Below are 17,475 nucleotides of genomic sequence, written 5' to 3'. Positions count from 1 at the left end.
TTCTCACAGGGTTGCGTGGCTGCATAGTTTGTAGTTTTCGGCCTCGCGCGGCCCTGTTCCCTTTAATTTATCGGTTCTCGTGGACCCACGAGTGGATACTATCACTATTTGGTCAACGACAACTGTGTTGTGGTTGATTCTCTGGTTCTGGGACCAACGCGGTCGAGCTGATTTTGGTTGATTCGTTGGTTTACGGCTTAGTACGAATTGGTTCTTAGACCCGCGCAGTCGGGCATATTTTGGTTGATTCTCTGATGCTCAACCTTCTGCGGTCGGGCAAGTTCCGTTCGTTTCCCGTGTCTCGGGCCCGCCCGCGCACGCCGTTGTCTGGAGATGATGGCGGAGACTCTGCAGCTTTTTCTTCGAGGAACAAAACGGGAACCAGAGGAAGAGGAGGAGGAAGGACAGGGAGGCAAGAGGAGGCGGAGCGAGGGGGAAACCGTAATGGGCAGCATGCAGGTACAGTGAGACAGGAGGGGCAATAGGTGTTCTGAAGGTCGGGGGCGCCGGAATGGGTATTGAGGGCCACATTACTGGATAACGGGCACAGGGTCACAGGGGGACTTCGGTGATGGGTCATGATGGGTTGTAGTGCTGGTGACTTGGGGCCTGGGCCTCTGGAAGAGTGCACTGCTGGGCAGCATTGAAGGGGCATGGTGGGTGCGCTGTGTTTTGGAGTCTGATGTCGTGGGGGTGGGGGCTGTAGTGCTGTTGCCCGAAGCCTTCCCACTAAGTATTGCAAGTGATATTGGGTATCTCATGCAGTGTTGATGTATTGACAGGACAGTGTGACTGGAAAAGAAAGAGAGGGGCAGTGCTGAGGTTTTGGGGTCTGCAGTGTTGGAATACTGGTCAGCACAACCCTGGAGATATTGTGAAGCTTCTGGGCTGGGGAATATTGAAGGTGTTTTTATTGGAGAGCTGCAGCTCTGGGTGAGGAGTTCCGCAGTCATGTTATTGTGAGTGCCGTGCTGCAATTTAAGGGCTGCAACACTGGCAATGTGAAGGCTGCAAGGTTTATTGAAGGCTGCGGTGTTGAGTTGTATATGGGGCCTGGGAGTACTGGACTGGGTGTGGATATCGAACTGCTGAGTGTTGATGGGGGCTACGCAAGCTGGGTTGTTGTCCGCATGTGCTGAGTTGTTGCGGCCCCAGGGTCGGTTTTTGGGGGCGTTGCGGGGATGGAGTAGCAGAGGCCGCAAGAATGGTGTAATGAGGGCCAAAGTATTAAGGTGTCGTGGACGCCTGCAGCAGTGAGCTCTTCGCGGCTGGATTTATGATGTATATTAGTGGTACTGCAGTGATTAGACTCTTAAAGGTCTGCAGGGATCGGTTATCTGTGTCCTGCGGCATTGAGGTACTGAAGTTTTGTCTGTAATGGTGGGTATTGAAAGGTTGCGGCGATGAGGCGGTGTTGGCAGCAAGGGTTGACTGTAAAGCGCTGTCATAAATAGGTTTTCTGAGTCTTTAGTGAAGAGCTATGGGGTAGTGATATTTCATGGTGCGGCAGCTATAGCGTTATGATTTTTTTTGCCACATTAATAGTAAGCTACCAGTGTGCATTTTAGGGCTCTAGACGTTAATTATGCCCCCTTTTTTTGGTTGCTGATCTTAATTAAGCTAGTTTTCCTGATAATTTTTTTTGTATCCTGCTAGTCAATTATGCGTTTGTTTCTATATGCCACTGGTAGGAAACACAGCTCGTTGCTTTCTGTTGTGTGTTTATTTCCCCCGGGGCTCAAATATGTCGGTGTTGGAGAGCCTCTTTGATTAACCTAATGGTGGTGTCTCTGGGTTTCACGGACAGTCGTCTACTTGGCCACAACACTTTTTTTTTTCTCCGTGCAAGAGATGGGCATGTTGATGAAATCACCTGTGATAGATGGAGAGGGATATGGTGGATCCGGGGATGTATCTACCCTTCTCAATCGCACCACTTCCCCCACGGACGTGGTCCTTGTGGCTAGTCAAGTAGGCAACAGTCTCATTGAAAGTGTATAATTTCGATTTGTGCAAAGAGCCAATTTAAAGATCCATTTGTAAACTTCACCGCTGAGTTCTGCAACATCTTTCCACACCTCGCGACACAACAAAGCTAAGCTGGCCTTTTGGCTTTAAGACTGCATAGCTTACTGCAGGAAAGGTCTATATTTAAAATAATACACTTCTTTGATGTGCTTATCTTAGCATAGACCTAAATATATTGTTTTGTTATATGTATATATATATTTTTAAACCGTAGGACGTTTCTAAGCTAACTTTCTGTGGTTTAGCTTCAGTGATCTGCTGCCTTTGTTTCTGGGTAAGCTTCGTACTCTGAGCACATGTAAATCTTTATGTGCCGACTTACACTCTAATATCTGCAATACGAGTGCATCTTCAGTTTTGCAGTTGTGGGTAGAAACAGTTCATTGATCACCATGAGCTAGCGATTTAGTAATGACGGGTTGCACATGGCATCCACCAATAGGGGCTGTGGGGTATAGTTAGGCTTGAAGTTTTAGTGTCAAGGGTAGTAAGAGAAGAGGGACATTTCGAATAGCGAGACGCGTAATACTGGATTGGCTTCCTCCCCCATTGTCTCATGGACTCATTCCTTTGTGCAACAAAGAGTAAAACCTTCTACCCTTTAGGTAGTTCTACAGCTTCCTATTTGTTTTTTTTCTGGCTTTCCGTCCACTACATCTTGAAGCCAACTTGAGCGTATTCCTGTTGAGCGACCCTTGTGGCTCTTTGTTGTATCCAATGCAGCAATCTCACTTAAGAATACCTTGAGTTTTGGCTTTGCGCCTAGCTGGTGCTACAGTTTCTTCTAATGACTTTACCACCATACCAAATATTGTCTACCAGGTGTGTCTGGATCTCTGTTGATGAGTTGTTTGCCCCTGGGTCTGAAATCCTAGAGCTGGCAAAATCTTACTTATGCGTTTTCTGCCCTCACCTGTTCCACATCCTTCCGTTTCCACTAGTGGATGTGACCTGAGATAAAAACTTAGTCTCTGGTCTGTTTCTCTCTCTGCCTATTGATACCCCATTTCCCAAATTTGTATTAAAAAAGTAACCACTAAAATGACTTTGGGCATTACATTATTCACCGGGAAGCTATTGTGTTTTCTCCCAGAGGAGAGTCGCAAGATCACTGTCCACGCACTGTGTGACCTCGCACTTGGATTATGCCAACAGCCTTTTACCTGGGGCTTTCAGCTGATCTGATTAATAGATTGCAGATAATTCAGATCCCAACTGTGAGGACCATTTAACGAGTCCCTTTTTGCCACCACATTTCCCCTCATCTGAGGCAGCTCCATTGGCTCCCTGTGACCAGGAGGATCGCGTTCAAGGCCCGGACATTTGCCTTCATAGCCTTAAGCGTCACAGGGCTACATGATATCAGACAGAGGCTCAGCTTATAACAGTAGTGAACCCTGAGCTGTAATCATCTGCGACTCTTTCGCATTCCAAGATATGCCAAAACTTGACAGTGGCAGGTCCTTCTCTGTAAGGACGGCTAAGCTTTGGAATGCTATGCCTATCAATCTACGCTCGGCTGAAACAGAACAGTAATTCAGGAAGGACTTAAAAACTTGGTTCTTCAGTCAGGTGTAGTTTAGTAGGCCTGTCTTTTCTTCAGTCTCACTTTTAGCACCAGGACACCTCAATGGAGGTAGCCACATGCTCTACAAATGGCTTTGATTGATTGATTATTTTTCATGGACATTTTGCTGATGAACCAGGGCAAATCATGGTCTTATCTCTTGTTTCCCCCACTGCCTCCTAGTATGTTCACGATACCTCTGATCAGAGTTTCAATTCTTTTTGGTAGTGTCTTCTGTTGGTCCTTCAGGTTTTTAGAACTATTGTTAGTAAGTAAGTACATTTTATTTTAATATTGTGAGACACCCAGTATCGACAACTTTGCCTTGCCAGCTTTCCCAGTGGATGGCCTTCAGGGTTCATGTTATCTGCAAAATACTATAATCAAAGTCCATTTATGCTTCACGGCTTGACGATGCAGAGCTGGGATATGTGGCATGTAATTATGGGCAGAAGAGTCCCCTCTATCTTGGGATCAGCTTTAGTACTGTATTGTGCAAATAGGTTGGGGCGGGGGAAGGATCACCCCTTTCTGATTCTGGATTTACCAGAATAATTTTTTAGGCATTGTCCAATGACCCATGTCCGTTGTTGGACTGTCCTCGTTACCCGTCCCCATCATGCAATACTGTATACTTGGTATTGGGTACGAGGCTTTGTCTTCTTGAGGATTTTATATTTAGTCACTTGGACATTCTATTTGAATGGGGCACCTATATGCCAGGTGTTGAGAGAACGCAGCGCTCTGCCATTTTGAATCTGCTACAGAGTAGCCATTTCGTAATGGATGGGATTGATCCAGGTAAACCTTCGAATCTAACACAGAGATATGGGGAAATGGAAATAGATGCTTTGGTTGCTCTCTAAAGCGGTAGTAGCAAAAGCTGAAGGATGACATTTTGTCAAGTAATGTGGTGATCATGGGGCTAAGGCACAAGAACGCCTATGTAGAGAAGTCTCCTAATCGATGCCACAGCTGAAACTCACAAAGTTGATGATGCCACAGCTGAAATTCAGAGTTGAAGGATTGCCCCACTAAACAGGCCCCCGACAGAGTGCAGTTTGGAGACCTTCATTGATAGGGTAACCCCTGGGTCCTCTCCTAGGGTATATGTTTTTTTTTTATGTTCAAATCTTTTTTATTAAGCACTAACAAAATTGAGGGCAGCAATAAAGCATCGTTATTCATACAAACATATTGGAGTGATGCCGAAATCAGTGATAGGTCAAAACATATAAAATGATATAGGAAATAAAGAATAAAGGTGTACAAAATAAGACAATAATCTCCCCACCACCCTAGGCCAGACACTGGCTATATGCAAATCAGCCTTGACCCTGTGCCTCATGGGAACAGTCCAGCCCGAACTACTAAGTCATGTCTTTCTTAGACCGGAATCAAGCATCCAAGGACCGGTTTCTGGCTATCAGCCTTCTTCAGCCTGGATAGCTTGACTCCAGTGATGTGGAGAGCCTGGGACTCACGTCTGAGCATACCCAGCCCACTCGGGGTCAAAATTGCAAAAAACACAGTTGATGGACAGAATGCAGAACAATGTCTTACATTCAGCCCAGTACAAAGATCTGGGCCTAAATCCATCGTTTTTTTGCACTCCACACCACCCTAGGTCAGACAATGGCTATATGCAAATCAGCCTTGAGCCTGTGCCTCATGGGAACAGTCCAGCCCGAACTACCAAGCCATGTCTTTTCTAGACCGGAATCAAGCATCCAAGGACCGGATTCTGGCTATCAGCCTTCTTCAGCCTGGCTAGCTTGAGGCACAGGGTCAAGGCTGATTTGCATATAGCCAGTGTCTGACCTAGGGTGGTGTGGAGTGCAAACAAACAATGGATTTAGGCCCAGATCTTTGTACTGGGGTGAATGTAAGACATTGTTCTGCATTCTGTCCATCAACTGTGTTTTTTTCCAAAATCTAAAGACACTGATACATGTAGTGTGTCAGTACATAATGGACATCATCTTCAAACCTTTCGTAGAAGAAAATCAATACAACTAAATAACAACAAAAACTGGAATCCCTTAATCTATCCCCAGTAGTCTCCTCCTCCCTGCCTCCCTGCCTGGCGGTTCTAGAACTGCCTGCCACCCCAACTGAGCAGAGTTCTTTATACCCTGAACTGTTCTCATGGCGTGTGGGGGTGAGTCTATCAGTGATCCGACTGAGTCTCTCCCTTCAAATAAGTCTGTTATCACTGTGCTTAATATATATTTTGCTTGCTCATACCTGTAAGGGGCGCCCGCCCACCTTTCATGTTCTGCAAGGATCAGTTTCTATTATTACGTTCTGGCTTCAGGCAATGTTCCTGCTCTGCGGTCCGATATCTTGTCACTATCCGGCGTCAGTGGTAGGGCCTTTAGTGTTTGAGCACCATTTTGTTCTTTCAAAATGTTCAGTTTTAGATTCACTGTGTAGTCTTGTCTTGAATCCATGTTCTTCAGTCAGTTAGTGTGTTTGGATTTCCCAAGTGTCTTGGATCCCTTGGCCGGGTGCCATCCCTCCAGCCATTCTTGTGCTTCTGTTGGTGTTTCGAAGAACCATGTTTTTCCCTCAGCCTCCACTCGCAGTCTTGCTGGGAAAATCATTGAGTACTTTAGTTCTCTGGTGCGCATTTCTTTTTTGACTTCTGCGAAACTACGCCTTTGTTGTGTAACCGCAGCCGTGTAGTCTGGATAAAATGTAATTTCGCAGTTGTCAATCCTTATCGGTGGGGCTATGCGCGCCACCTGTAAAATGGCATAGCGGTCGTGAAAGTTGAAGACACGTGCCAAAATTGGTCTCAGCGGTGCCCCTGGGCGGGGTTTGCCCTTTCTACAGAGAAGTAATTGGACAGTCCCCTTGGTTGTAGCTGGTTCTTCATTAGGTCTTCCACGAACAGATCTAGGACTGGTCCACCTGATTTCTGTGCTACGCCAACTAGGCACACAATTGTTGCGTCGAGAGCAGACTTCCTGATCGTCCAGTTTAGCCTTGATCAGTTTATTGTCAGCTTCCAGGTGCTTCAATTGCTGCTGCAGGGCCGCCGCATCCGTGGAGAGCCCGGCTGTCATTTTTTCCACATGAACCAGCCTGTCTATCAAGAAGTCTGCCCTTATTAAGGAGATGTCTGTTTAGATTGAAGACTGTACAGTTCATAAGGTGACTATCACGTCCTTAAGGGTGACCTCTTCTGCTTTGTCTGATTTATCCCCTGTCAGGGCGGCCGCCTGCGTCTCATTCGTTGGCGGGGGGTCCGATGAGTCTTTAGTATATGCATATTTGTCCCATCTAGTAGCAGGTTGTGTCCTGGGGCCCCTTCCTCCTATTGCGCCCCTCTGGTTTGGTGTAAGGGAGTAGTGGATGCGGGCAGTAATCACCGTTGCGTGCGGTCTGTCTTCACACACAGCCTTCCGGCTTTCCTGTCCACTCTTAGCTGCTGTGGGTGGGAGGTTATGCCTGTGCATCGTTGTAGCGCGAGTCTGTCAGATAATCTGGGCTTCTATCTTGTATGCCGGGTTAAAGCCCGAGGGACCGTTCCTGTCTGTCTCGCCCTGCCCAGCACAGGTGAGCGACCAAGGGAGGGAGACCCTGTGGCGTCGCGCTGATCCGTTTAGGGTCAGCTGGGAGTCCCGTCTCTGTGCATTGTTTCCAGGCCTGAGCAGTCCTCTTTAGCCCTGTCTCGAGCGTTCTAGTGGCTTTCTCCAGGATCTCTTGTGAGTTTGCTCTGCGGCCCTCAGCATTAGCAGTTTCTCGTCCTTTGGTTCCTCCAGGCCTTCTGGAGCCCGTTCCTGCAGTCTTTACTGGGCTCGCGTTCGTTATTTCCCCCAGCGAGTGCTGTCTGATCCCCGGATAGTGTCTGGACCTGCACTCACTTGTGTGTTGTGGAGGCTTGGCGCGGCAGTCTTTCCTCTGCCACCAGGACGTAGTTCTCCAACTTCTACCGCACTCAACAGTGTGAGGCAAGGGCTCAGAGTCTGGCAGGGCTAACGTGCACACACTGGTTTTCGGCCGTTTTCAGTCCCGCTACTGCCCACACCTCCGCGGGTCTAGCTGTTACTAGAGGCCCCGGTCTCAACGTGGTGCGCAGGCCGCGTTCTCTCCTCCGTCCTAGCTCCTTGGCCGTCTCGCCCTCCAGGGCCCGAAGCGGCTCAATCTGTGTCGCAGGCACTGCGGATCACAATTTTATCGGTTAATATTGTGAAATAACAGGATAATTGCGCGGATTTATGTGGAAGTGCCCCGTCTGTCACAAAGCTCAATTCGGCTGCAGCCATCTTGCGCGGCTGCTAGCCACGCCCCTGGTAATGCTCTTTCTTGAAGATATTCTATTTAATGAGAGATTCCTTCTCATTCTGTGCAGTGGGCTTCTTTGTGTTATTAAGAATCTATGTTAAATTCTGCACACTGTCACTGTTTTCAGTGTGTCTTAGGGCGCTTCAGGGTTCAATGTTAAACTGTTGTCACCGTGCAGAGGTGGTGCTTATATACGTCTTTGTACCGTTGCTTCCAAATGTGGGGCAAGGCTGCCAGGGAGTTTGATGGCATGAACAAGAAAGGTATAAGACAAGTCCGCTGGCATAGAGTTGTTGCATGTCATGGTATGTCTTGTGGTGATGAGGTCTAACAATGAAGGCTCTAAGCCAGTAGTGGGGAGAATGCGATCTTGTTTATATCACAGAGGATGTGAAATGTATGTCAAGCTGGGCTGGACTTCATTAGAGGGTTGCACAATGATCTTCGCATTTAGAAAGGCCGATATATAGGCCATTCCATTGATGACTGAGAAGTTATTTATAGAGACTTTCTTTCTATAGTGTATTATATTGAACTCTTACATTTATTGAGTTTAAGGAGGTTGCTTCCCAGTGGGAGGGTACAAGAGTGAAGAAGACTAGCAGTTTTAAGGCGACCTTTTGTGCTAGAGTGGTATTTGATCAGTAATCAGAACTTCCAGAAACTCTCTTGATTTTATATTTCATGTTTTTCGTGGGATATCTGGAGAAGTTGAGTGGGAACGAGATTTTGAAGGATTTGGATGTAAAGTTACAGAGCTGTCTGTAAAGTGGAGAGTTAGAGTGATCTGTCATGTTGGTGTAAGCTGTGACCAGAGAGTGGATTGAACCAAGGAGATTGTTATTACACAAATACTATGGTGAAGCTGAAGTTGAGTAGTAGGAGGCTAACAATAGACTGGTCATTATTAATTCAGGACTGGTGTCAGCATAAATCAGTAGTAGGTAGAAGTTGTGAAAGAGACCCCTCAAATTGAGCTTCCCGTGTTTTTGAAGGCCTCCAGTTGCTAGATCATTTCATGGGCATGAGAACAATAAGGTGAATGACGGGAAATTAGGTCTAGTGTCTATTTAGTGTTGATAGTATCTCTTATTGCCTTCAAGGAGTGCAGGATTTAGCGTAGATCAGTTTGAAGATGGTACTTTGATAATTATGGTGTAGGGAGCAGCCGATGATGGACATTAAAATCCAGATTCTGGGTGGGTAGACCAACTACGCTGTAAGTACAGGAGGGGAATCTGGAACATGTAGTGTGAGAATGCGTGCTGTAGGCGATGGGTTGTTTTATTTAGTTGACTGATTTCAGGCCAGTTTTATAGGATATTGGCCTTGTTCTGTCAGTCCTGCAGTTGTTGGAGCATTCTTTCAAAAGGTGATGGGCCTTGTTTTAAATGCTTGGAGGGCACTTGTGAGGAGCAGTCTTTACTCTGGCGGTGACCAAGAGGCAAGGAAAGCCAGGACCAAACTGGCCTCACCATCAGGATGGGTATAGGCAAAGGTGGTCCAGGAACGCTACAGTGCTGCTTCCACTGTCTGCAGAGTTGACTCTGTAAGCCTCTGGTCTCAGGTTAGAGCTGTATTACTCCCCAGAGTTGGCACCAGAGGATGAGTGGCACACTAGTGACAAAAAGGTGTTGCCAACTATTATGTCCACAATTGAATAGTGCAATAGGGGACAGCCAATGTAAATTCAGGCCGCCGAGTGTTACAGTGGAAGACGTGCTCCCCATTCCACTGCTACACTTACAGTGGAGTCGGCACAGCTCCAGTACTCCCTTACACTTTGATTTTAATGATTTTATATGATTGGCTATTTGTATTGCTCACAGCTACTCCAAGGTGTGTCTTGATGCAGAAAGTAGCACGGTCAGCTGTGAAGGGTTTAGGCTTTCACAAAAAAACAGGTTTTCAGTTTCTTTTTGAACATTGCTGAATTACTTGTGGTCCGCACCTCCAGCTGAAGCTGATTCCATGCTGTTGAACACAGGAATGCTAACGATCTTCCTCCTGTTCTTTAAAGCTGAATCACTGGGATTCCTGCTAGAAATATGTTTCTGGATTTTAGCTATATTAAGGGTTATGGAAGCTACCTCTGGTTCTAAGTTAAGCAGGCCCTGTATGATATAGGAGTTAATCAAGTGAAAAAATGGACACTTGTAACAAATCCAGACCATTGGGATAAATACACTGATATAGCCCTTGCGTACCAATAGCAGTGCCTACATTTGACTTTCTCTCTAATGGGCAGCCAATGAAGTCCCCGCAGGTGTGAACTGATACAGGTTCGCCTCAGTCCATTTAGCAGAAGCTGAGCTGTCGCATTCTGGATCATTTGGAGTTTATCCATTAGGTATTCGGGTACGCCCAAGTATAGTGCATTCCCGTATTCCATTCTAGTTGTTACCAGTGCCTAAATAACTGTTTTCTTAGCTGAAAGGATAAAAGAGGAAGACATTTCTTAATGGTACTCATAATTCCAAAACAGATGCCTACCAACCTCTTTACTTGAGGGCTAAAGGACAGTCTGTTATCAAATGTGATCCCCAGATTTATTTCCTGAATCTTTCAGGAGTCCTGGGGGCTGGCATTGTTTGGACAGAAAGTTTGCCAGAGCTCTGGTGCAAACGTCCCAAAGAAGAGAATTTCAATTTTTTTCTCATTACATTTCAGTTGAGCATTTGCTAACCAATGAAAAAAAACAGCAGTTAAGCAAGTTTTAATGTGTGTGCTCTTTAGCTCAGTTCCTTTGTCCCAGGAAAACAGCAGCTGTGCATCATCCGCATAGATCACTTTTGCTCCCAAATAATTTGCTAGTTGAGCAAGAGGGGTGAGACATAAATTGAAAAGTTTAGAGATACAGTATTGATAGCTGTCGGTTTCTTCTTCACTGCTCAACCCTACCTGTGGAGCGCGACATATGGACTGCCCCCAACTGGGTGGAGGCAGAAGTCGCATACATGCCCTTGGCTGCATCCAATCCCCAAAGCTCTGTGGGGGTGCTAGTCCAGAATCTGCTTCTAAGGTATTTCTCAGGGGCCAACAGGCCACTCTGGACAAAGACACTGGCCACAGTCCAGCCATGAGCTGCGACACGGACAAGCCAGAACTGGGTCTCCACAAGTCGATACACACTGCAATGCTAGAGGACAACCAACCCTTTTTAACACTTATGCAAGGTGCCGTAAAACTCTCATGGTGTGAGACACAGTCACTGGTGTTTTGTGACACCTGTAAAAACTGCCTGTTTTATGCATGATATGGAGATATTGGAATGAGAATAGTCCCTGCATACCCCTGCAGTACTTGCAGCTTTTCACTGTGTTAGACAACAGTTAGTCACTGTATGCCTCTGTAGGTATTTGCCTTTTTGCCACAGTGAACAGTTCACCGCATAGAACTCTACAAATGCTAAGGGTTTACATTTCTGTCTTTATTTCTTTTTCCATTTATATGGTTCGTATTGCACCTCTTAATTGGCAATGTCTTTGCTTTTACAGAAGTTGGGATTCTTAGGTCACATTCTCTTTTCAGAAGCTCAGTCTGTGCTGCCACCATGCCCGAACTCGAATCACTACTGAACAGCAGTCAGCTGAAGCCAGGATCTCAGCCAGTGCGCTACTGTAACTAGACACTGGGTGGTGTGTGCTGATCATGTCTTATTGGCAGTGTGGTTTGTTGAATGTTTGAGTTTGTGATGTGATCTATGGTTGGGGATTTGTTGTGTGCTAAGAGTTTGTAATTGAGGGTAAGGCACAGTTTCTGCTCTACCTGCGTCGCTACCCTCTGCGGTACTTGGGTCCCTGTCTGCCTCACTCTGCAGGTGCTGCTCTTCCTGCATCACTCCTGTCTAAAGGTGTTGCTCTTCCTGCGTATCTCCCTTCTGCACATCTTGCTGTCACTGCGTCGTGTCTATTCAGTTAGTTATGCTTCCTGTACCATTCCTGTTCTCCCTGCATGGCCTGTTGCCTTCATTCTATGGGAGTCCTATCATGAGGTTCTTTATCTGATCTCGAGCGGATTAGTAGGGATAACAACTGTTTTGCTGATGGGATTTCCTTTTGCTAGACAAAGATGCAATAACGGGGTAATTAGTGTTAGAAGAGCATTCGTCTCCTAGCACCATCTCTCTTCTGCCACAGTCTAACTTTTTTTGTTGGAATAATTTACATAGTGCAACATCTCTCCACAGGCCACTCCTGTCCCCTTCCGCACCGGCAATATTTTCCATTATAAGAACAGAGCCCTAGCCTGTTTAAATATAGAAGCAATTCACATTATGTGATTTTTTTTTTGTCTGTCTCTCCCTGCATTTCGAAGTTATTCACTGTATATGTCTTTTGACGCCCAGTGTGTTCCTCCCGTTGCAACATTAAACTTGTTCCCTGTGTGATGCGAGATAGTGGTAACTCCTTGGTGCAGCCTCAGTGGCAAGTGACTCAAAGCCGACCTGAGGCAGCATACCTAGTAACAGTGTATTTATCCCAAGATGGCTTGTGATAAGGCTGTGTGAGTGGGGGTGGCTGGAGGCTTCAGGAGCCAGCTTGTTTTCTGCAGGTGGGTACAGGATTGCTGGTGGCAGAATTGGTTGCACCTGTGCAGCAGAAGGGCTTGTGGCCAGTGTTTCTGGTGGTACTTTGGGACAGCTTGTAAGTGTGGCTGAAGGGCTAGTGGGAGCGTGGGCCAGTCTTTATGGTGGATCGCTAAGCTTTGTTGTGGTGGAATGACTAGCTATAGAATGGAGCAGCTTTCTTGCAACAGCTTGGGTCTGTCTGATTGGCTGGCAGCAGTGGAGATCGGCCTGCATTTGACAAGTGGTAGAATGTACCACCCTGTGAGCGGAAGCGTGTCTGGTGACAGCATGAGCCATTTTCCAGGCTGTCATGGGTGGGGCATACCTGTCATGAAAAAGCACACAGCATCTTTGACCAGCCTAGCCTGTGTGTGACCGAAGGGCTGGTTGCAGCTTGAACAAGCCTGTGTGTACTTGATGGTTCCAGTGGCAATGTAAGACCGCCTGTGGCTGATGGAGCAGAAGTGGTGGTAGCAGGGAACATATCTTCAAACAGTGGTATGAGTGGTCCTGTGACAGGGACCTGCCTACCTGGAGAGAGGGGAGTTATCCATTATTGGGGTATATTTTATAGATTCACATGCCTGAATCATTCCCTGTCGCGGGAGTCCCACGGTAACAATAAATACAATAGCAGTGCCTTAGTAAGAAACTGTAGTAGGCTGACAAGACAATAGGCCCAAAGCTTAGTAGCCTATCTACCTCATTATGTGAAAAGAACTGAAGAATAGTTCCAACCAATCAGATGCCAGCACCCTCTAGAAGCTTCCCAGCAGAGGCAGCTCTCCTCAGATTTTCACCGCACCGTCGTGTGGAAGGGAGTCTCCCTGAGTGCCTACTCAGTTTTTCTTCTTTTTCTCTTCAGGATGTCTGAAAAGAAAGCTCTTCAAAGCTTGCAGGACCTGTGATAAAAAGAGGGTCCATGTAGATGATCAGCATAAAGACTGCATCTACTGTCCACATCCTAACCATGTTGTTAAGGATTGTAGGATTTGTAGAACATTCCCTGCCAAAACCATCAGGGACAGGGAGGCAAGGGTTCTTTTATGGCTCAAATCATCTTCTACAGATAAGGAGGACAGAGCCTCTACTTCCAGCAAAAGAGCCAGATCCAAGGATAGCTCTTCTCCTGAGGGGAGGAAACATCACAAATCCTCTCTTAGAGCTTCAGATCACACAAGGAGGTAGTCTTCTCCTCCTTCTGGATCACCTTTATCTCTGCCTTCAGAGTCTTCCAAATCTTCAGCTACAAAAACAGTGAGTAAAGCCCAGATCAAGACTATTTCTCTGGTGTCTTCTCGTACAGTTTCTCTTTCCTCTTACTTCATCTACGGTCTCTACAAGAGCTATAACCTCTCCTATTGTGTCTTCAAAAATTTCTACTACAAAGAAGTCTTCTGGGTCTAAGGAATCCTCTTCTGTCACTCCTTCATCTAAACAAAGAGCCCGTCGACGGCGGCCCCGTCGCCGAAGAGCCCCGTCGACGAAGATTGTAATAATAAATAAATAAATACGCCACCAATAGAAGATCCTACTTCTCCGAGACACCCTGTAGAAGCTATACCGCAGGGGGGTCAGGATACATCATCATCAGATGAGGATGAAAGAGTGGAATGTGAATTAGTTAATGATAATGTACCTGGGGATCCTTGGGATGAATATATAATCCCCATTCCTTCGCCTCCTATGCCGCAACCCTCTGATTCACCACCTGAGGATATTGGCGGCTTTCATAACATTATGCAACGGGGTGCAGCAAGGTTCGAACTTCCGGTAACTATTGAACAATCTGATTGTTTTCCTCACGACTTTAAAGGAGGTTATAGAAAAATCACCAGAGCAATACCAATCATAGATTTTATTTGGAAGGAAGGTCTTAAGATAATGAAGACGCCTGCCTTTATACCCGCGGTCCTTCCTCGAATTGAAAAGAAATATCTAGCACCACCAGACACTCCATCTTGCCTTGTGGGACACCCGTGTCCGGACTCTGTAATTTCGCAGGCTGCACAGCAGAGGTCAAAGAATCCATCCACCCCAATCTCAACCTCACCAGATAAAGAGGGTAGATGATTGGATTTGATAGGCAAAATTGTTTCCATCAATGCTGCTTCATCCATCAAGGCAACAAACATTCTGGCAATCTTAGCATGTTATGACCGCCAGATGTGGTCAGAGTTATCTGAATTCTTAGAACTTATACCTGAAGATCGCCAGCAGGAAGCACGGAGAATAGTGCTTGGAGGGGAACGGGCGGCATCAGAAATTGACTGCGTCTTAGACATTTCTAATACTAATTTTCTTCAGCTAGCGGGGGCTGCTGTTCTCAGACGCCAGGGATGGCTCAAAGCAACCTCTTTTAGACCTGAGGTACAGACTAAAATACTGGACATGGCTTGCGATGGTGAGTCACTATTTGGTAAACATATAGATGATGCTTTGCTGACCATCAAGACCGATACGGACACGGCTAAATCGCTGAGTACCCTACAGTATAAAAGAGGATCTTTCAGAGGATCAAGAGGTCGTGGTTTTTCCTCTAGAGGAAATTACCACAATCGACAAAACAGGCAATACCAATCTCAATATAAGCAGCCTTATTACCAGTCCTCTTACTGGCAGTCATCTTCGAGCAATTTCTCTCGTCAGGGCGGATGATGACGGGCAAATAATCAAGGGCGTGACTCAAATAAAAGACAATGAGCTTTGCCGGACGCCAGTCAAATCTTCTCCCCTCCCTGTGGGCGCAAAGATCTCAGCCTTTTTCCAACAGTGGCAGCACATCACATCAGATCAGTGGGTCCTCGACCTTGTTCAAGGAGGTCACACTCCAGGGTTCTTAAGGGAGCCACCTACGATCCTGCCCAAGGGTCCCCCTCCCCCTCGTCTTCCCTTACTGTTCAGAGAAGCTTTAAACATGTTCCGCAAGAATGCGATCGAAAAAGTTCCAATCTCGCAAAAAGGGAAAGGATTCTACTCACGTTTCTTTCTCCATAAGGAAAAATCAGGGGATTGGCGCCCGATTCTCGACTTGCGCAAACTCAACAAGTTTCTGAAGAAGCAGAGTTTTCGAATGGTGACGCTGGCAGATGTGTTGAGATGTCTCAACGAGGGGGACTTTATGGCTTCGCTAGACATGGAAGACGATTACTTCCATATCCCTATACATCCCAAACATCGCAAATACCTAAGGTTCACAGTGGCTGGCGTCCACTTTCAATTCAAGGTGCTCCTGTTCGGACTGAAATCGGCACTGAGAATATTCACAAAGGGCCTAGCTCCAGTCTCTGCCACTCTGAGGTCTCGGGGTATTCAAGTCTTCCCATACCTCGACGATTGGCTGATCAAAGGACCATAAAAGCAGGCTACGAGACAGACTGTCAAAGTTGCCTTACTCTATTCTCAAATCTGGGACTCTCGCTCAATGCAAACAAGTCACAGTTGCAACCTCTCCAAGTTCTAACTTTTCTGGGAGCAACACTAGACACCAAACCGTGCAAGGCGTTCTTGTCAGAGGATTGTCAGAACAAGTTACAAAGCCTGGCAAAGGTAATTTCAAGAAGAAAGTCAGTTTCTGTCCGAACATTTGCTTCTCTTCTGGGGATGTGCTCTTCGGCGATCAGCTTAGTCCCGCTTGCGAGGTTCAGGATGAGACCTCTGCAGGAAAAGCTGCACCGGCAATGGCAACGGGCCAGAGGGTCATTCGACGATTCCATAAAGGTGACCTCACAAATTATACATGTTCTTCACTGGTGGTCAAAAAGAAGCAACCAATCTCTGGGTCTCACATTCCTGAATACTTCCCCAGAGTTTGTCCTGACCACGGATGCATCCATGGAAGGTTGGGGAGGACATCTCCAAGACCTTCGAATTCTAGGACGATGGTCTCAACAATATCGGCAGAAGCACATCAACAGTCTCGAACTACGAGCCATCTTTCTTTCTCTACAGGCATTCCTCCAGAGAATCGTAAACTCTTCAGTGCTGGTGCGTACAGACAATACCACCAGCATGTATTAGGTCAACAAGCAGGGGGAAACAAGGTCTCTCTCCCTATCGCAGGAAGCTAAAGAGATGTGGGAGTGGGTTATGAAACATGGCATAACCCGCAGAGCATGTCAAGGGAATTCAGAATTCTTTGGCCGACCATCAGAGCAGATCTCTCGCAGGATGTCACGAGTGGGAGTTGGAGCAAGAGCAGGTGAAGAGGATCTTCCGGATGTGGGGCACGCCAGCCCTAGATCTGTTTGCAACACAACAGAACAGCAAATGCCTTTATTTCGCCAGCAGATTTTCTCAGCGGGGATCAAGAGGGAATGCCCTGTCCATGCGATGGTCAGGGATTTATGTGTACGCTTTTCCCCCCCGATAGCATTGATACTGAAGGTTCTGCAAAAAATGAAGAGGGAACATTGCAGTCTCATCCTAATTTCTCCTCGCTGGCCGAGGCAGTATTGGTTCCAAGAGTAATTCCTGTTGTCACAACAGCGTCCTGTTCGTCTAAATCCAACAGTCACAATGCTGACGAGAGAGAGAGGTCAGATTCTACACCCGGATCCACAGTCGCTTCACTTGCACTCCTGGCTCCTGACTTGATAGAATTTAAGGATCTCAAAATTTCTCAGGACTGTAGAGATATTCTATCTAAAGCCTGTGCTCAAACCACTATCAAGACATATTGCTTTAAATGGAAGCGTGTTTTGTCATTGGTGTGAAACAAATAATGTTCATCCACTCCAGGCTCCACCAGAGGATATACTTCCGTACTTACTATCCTTAGCTAAAGCAGGACTAGTATTCTCATCTATCAAAGTCCATCTCGCTGCGATTTCTAGATTCAGAAAGAGTCCTAACAGACCATCACTATGTTCTTCGTCACTTATCAAACAATTTTTTAAAGGGCTTTTTCAAGCTTTTCCTCCAATTCGACCTCCACCTCCGGGATGGGATCTCAATACAGTTTTATCTCAATTAATGAGGAGGCCATTTAAGCCAATTCACAAGGCCGAGCTCAAGT

General features: G+C 46.5%; 1 protein-coding gene across 9 annotated transcripts in view; it reads left to right on the top strand.

The window, feature by feature from the left end:
• Nucleotides 1-269: 269 nt before the first annotated feature.
• RBFOX2 (RNA binding fox-1 homolog 2) overlaps nt 270-17,475 on the top strand; it is a 617,871-nt gene continuing 600,665 nt past the window's right edge. For 7 of the 9 annotated variants that reach the window (XM_086958667.1, XM_086958628.1, XM_086958623.1 and 4 more), the window contains exon 1: nt 319-459. In XM_086958667.1, the coding sequence (XP_086814793.1) occupies nt 334-459 (126 nt within the window). In that variant the 5' untranslated portion in view covers nt 319-333. Of the gene's footprint in view, nt 460-17,475 lie in introns of all 9 variants that reach the window. The other 2 variants (XM_086958635.1, XM_086958610.1) reach the window with 2 other exon arrangements.

Source organism: Lissotriton vulgaris, chromosome 1_1 (assembly GCF_964263255.1).
Source record: "Lissotriton vulgaris chromosome 1_1, aLisVul1.2, whole genome shotgun sequence".
In the NCBI taxonomy this organism is placed as follows: Eukaryota; Metazoa; Chordata; class Amphibia; order Caudata; family Salamandridae; genus Lissotriton; species Lissotriton vulgaris.
The sequence above is the reverse complement of the archived record's forward strand: the minus strand, read 5'-3'. Positions and strand labels throughout refer to the sequence as shown.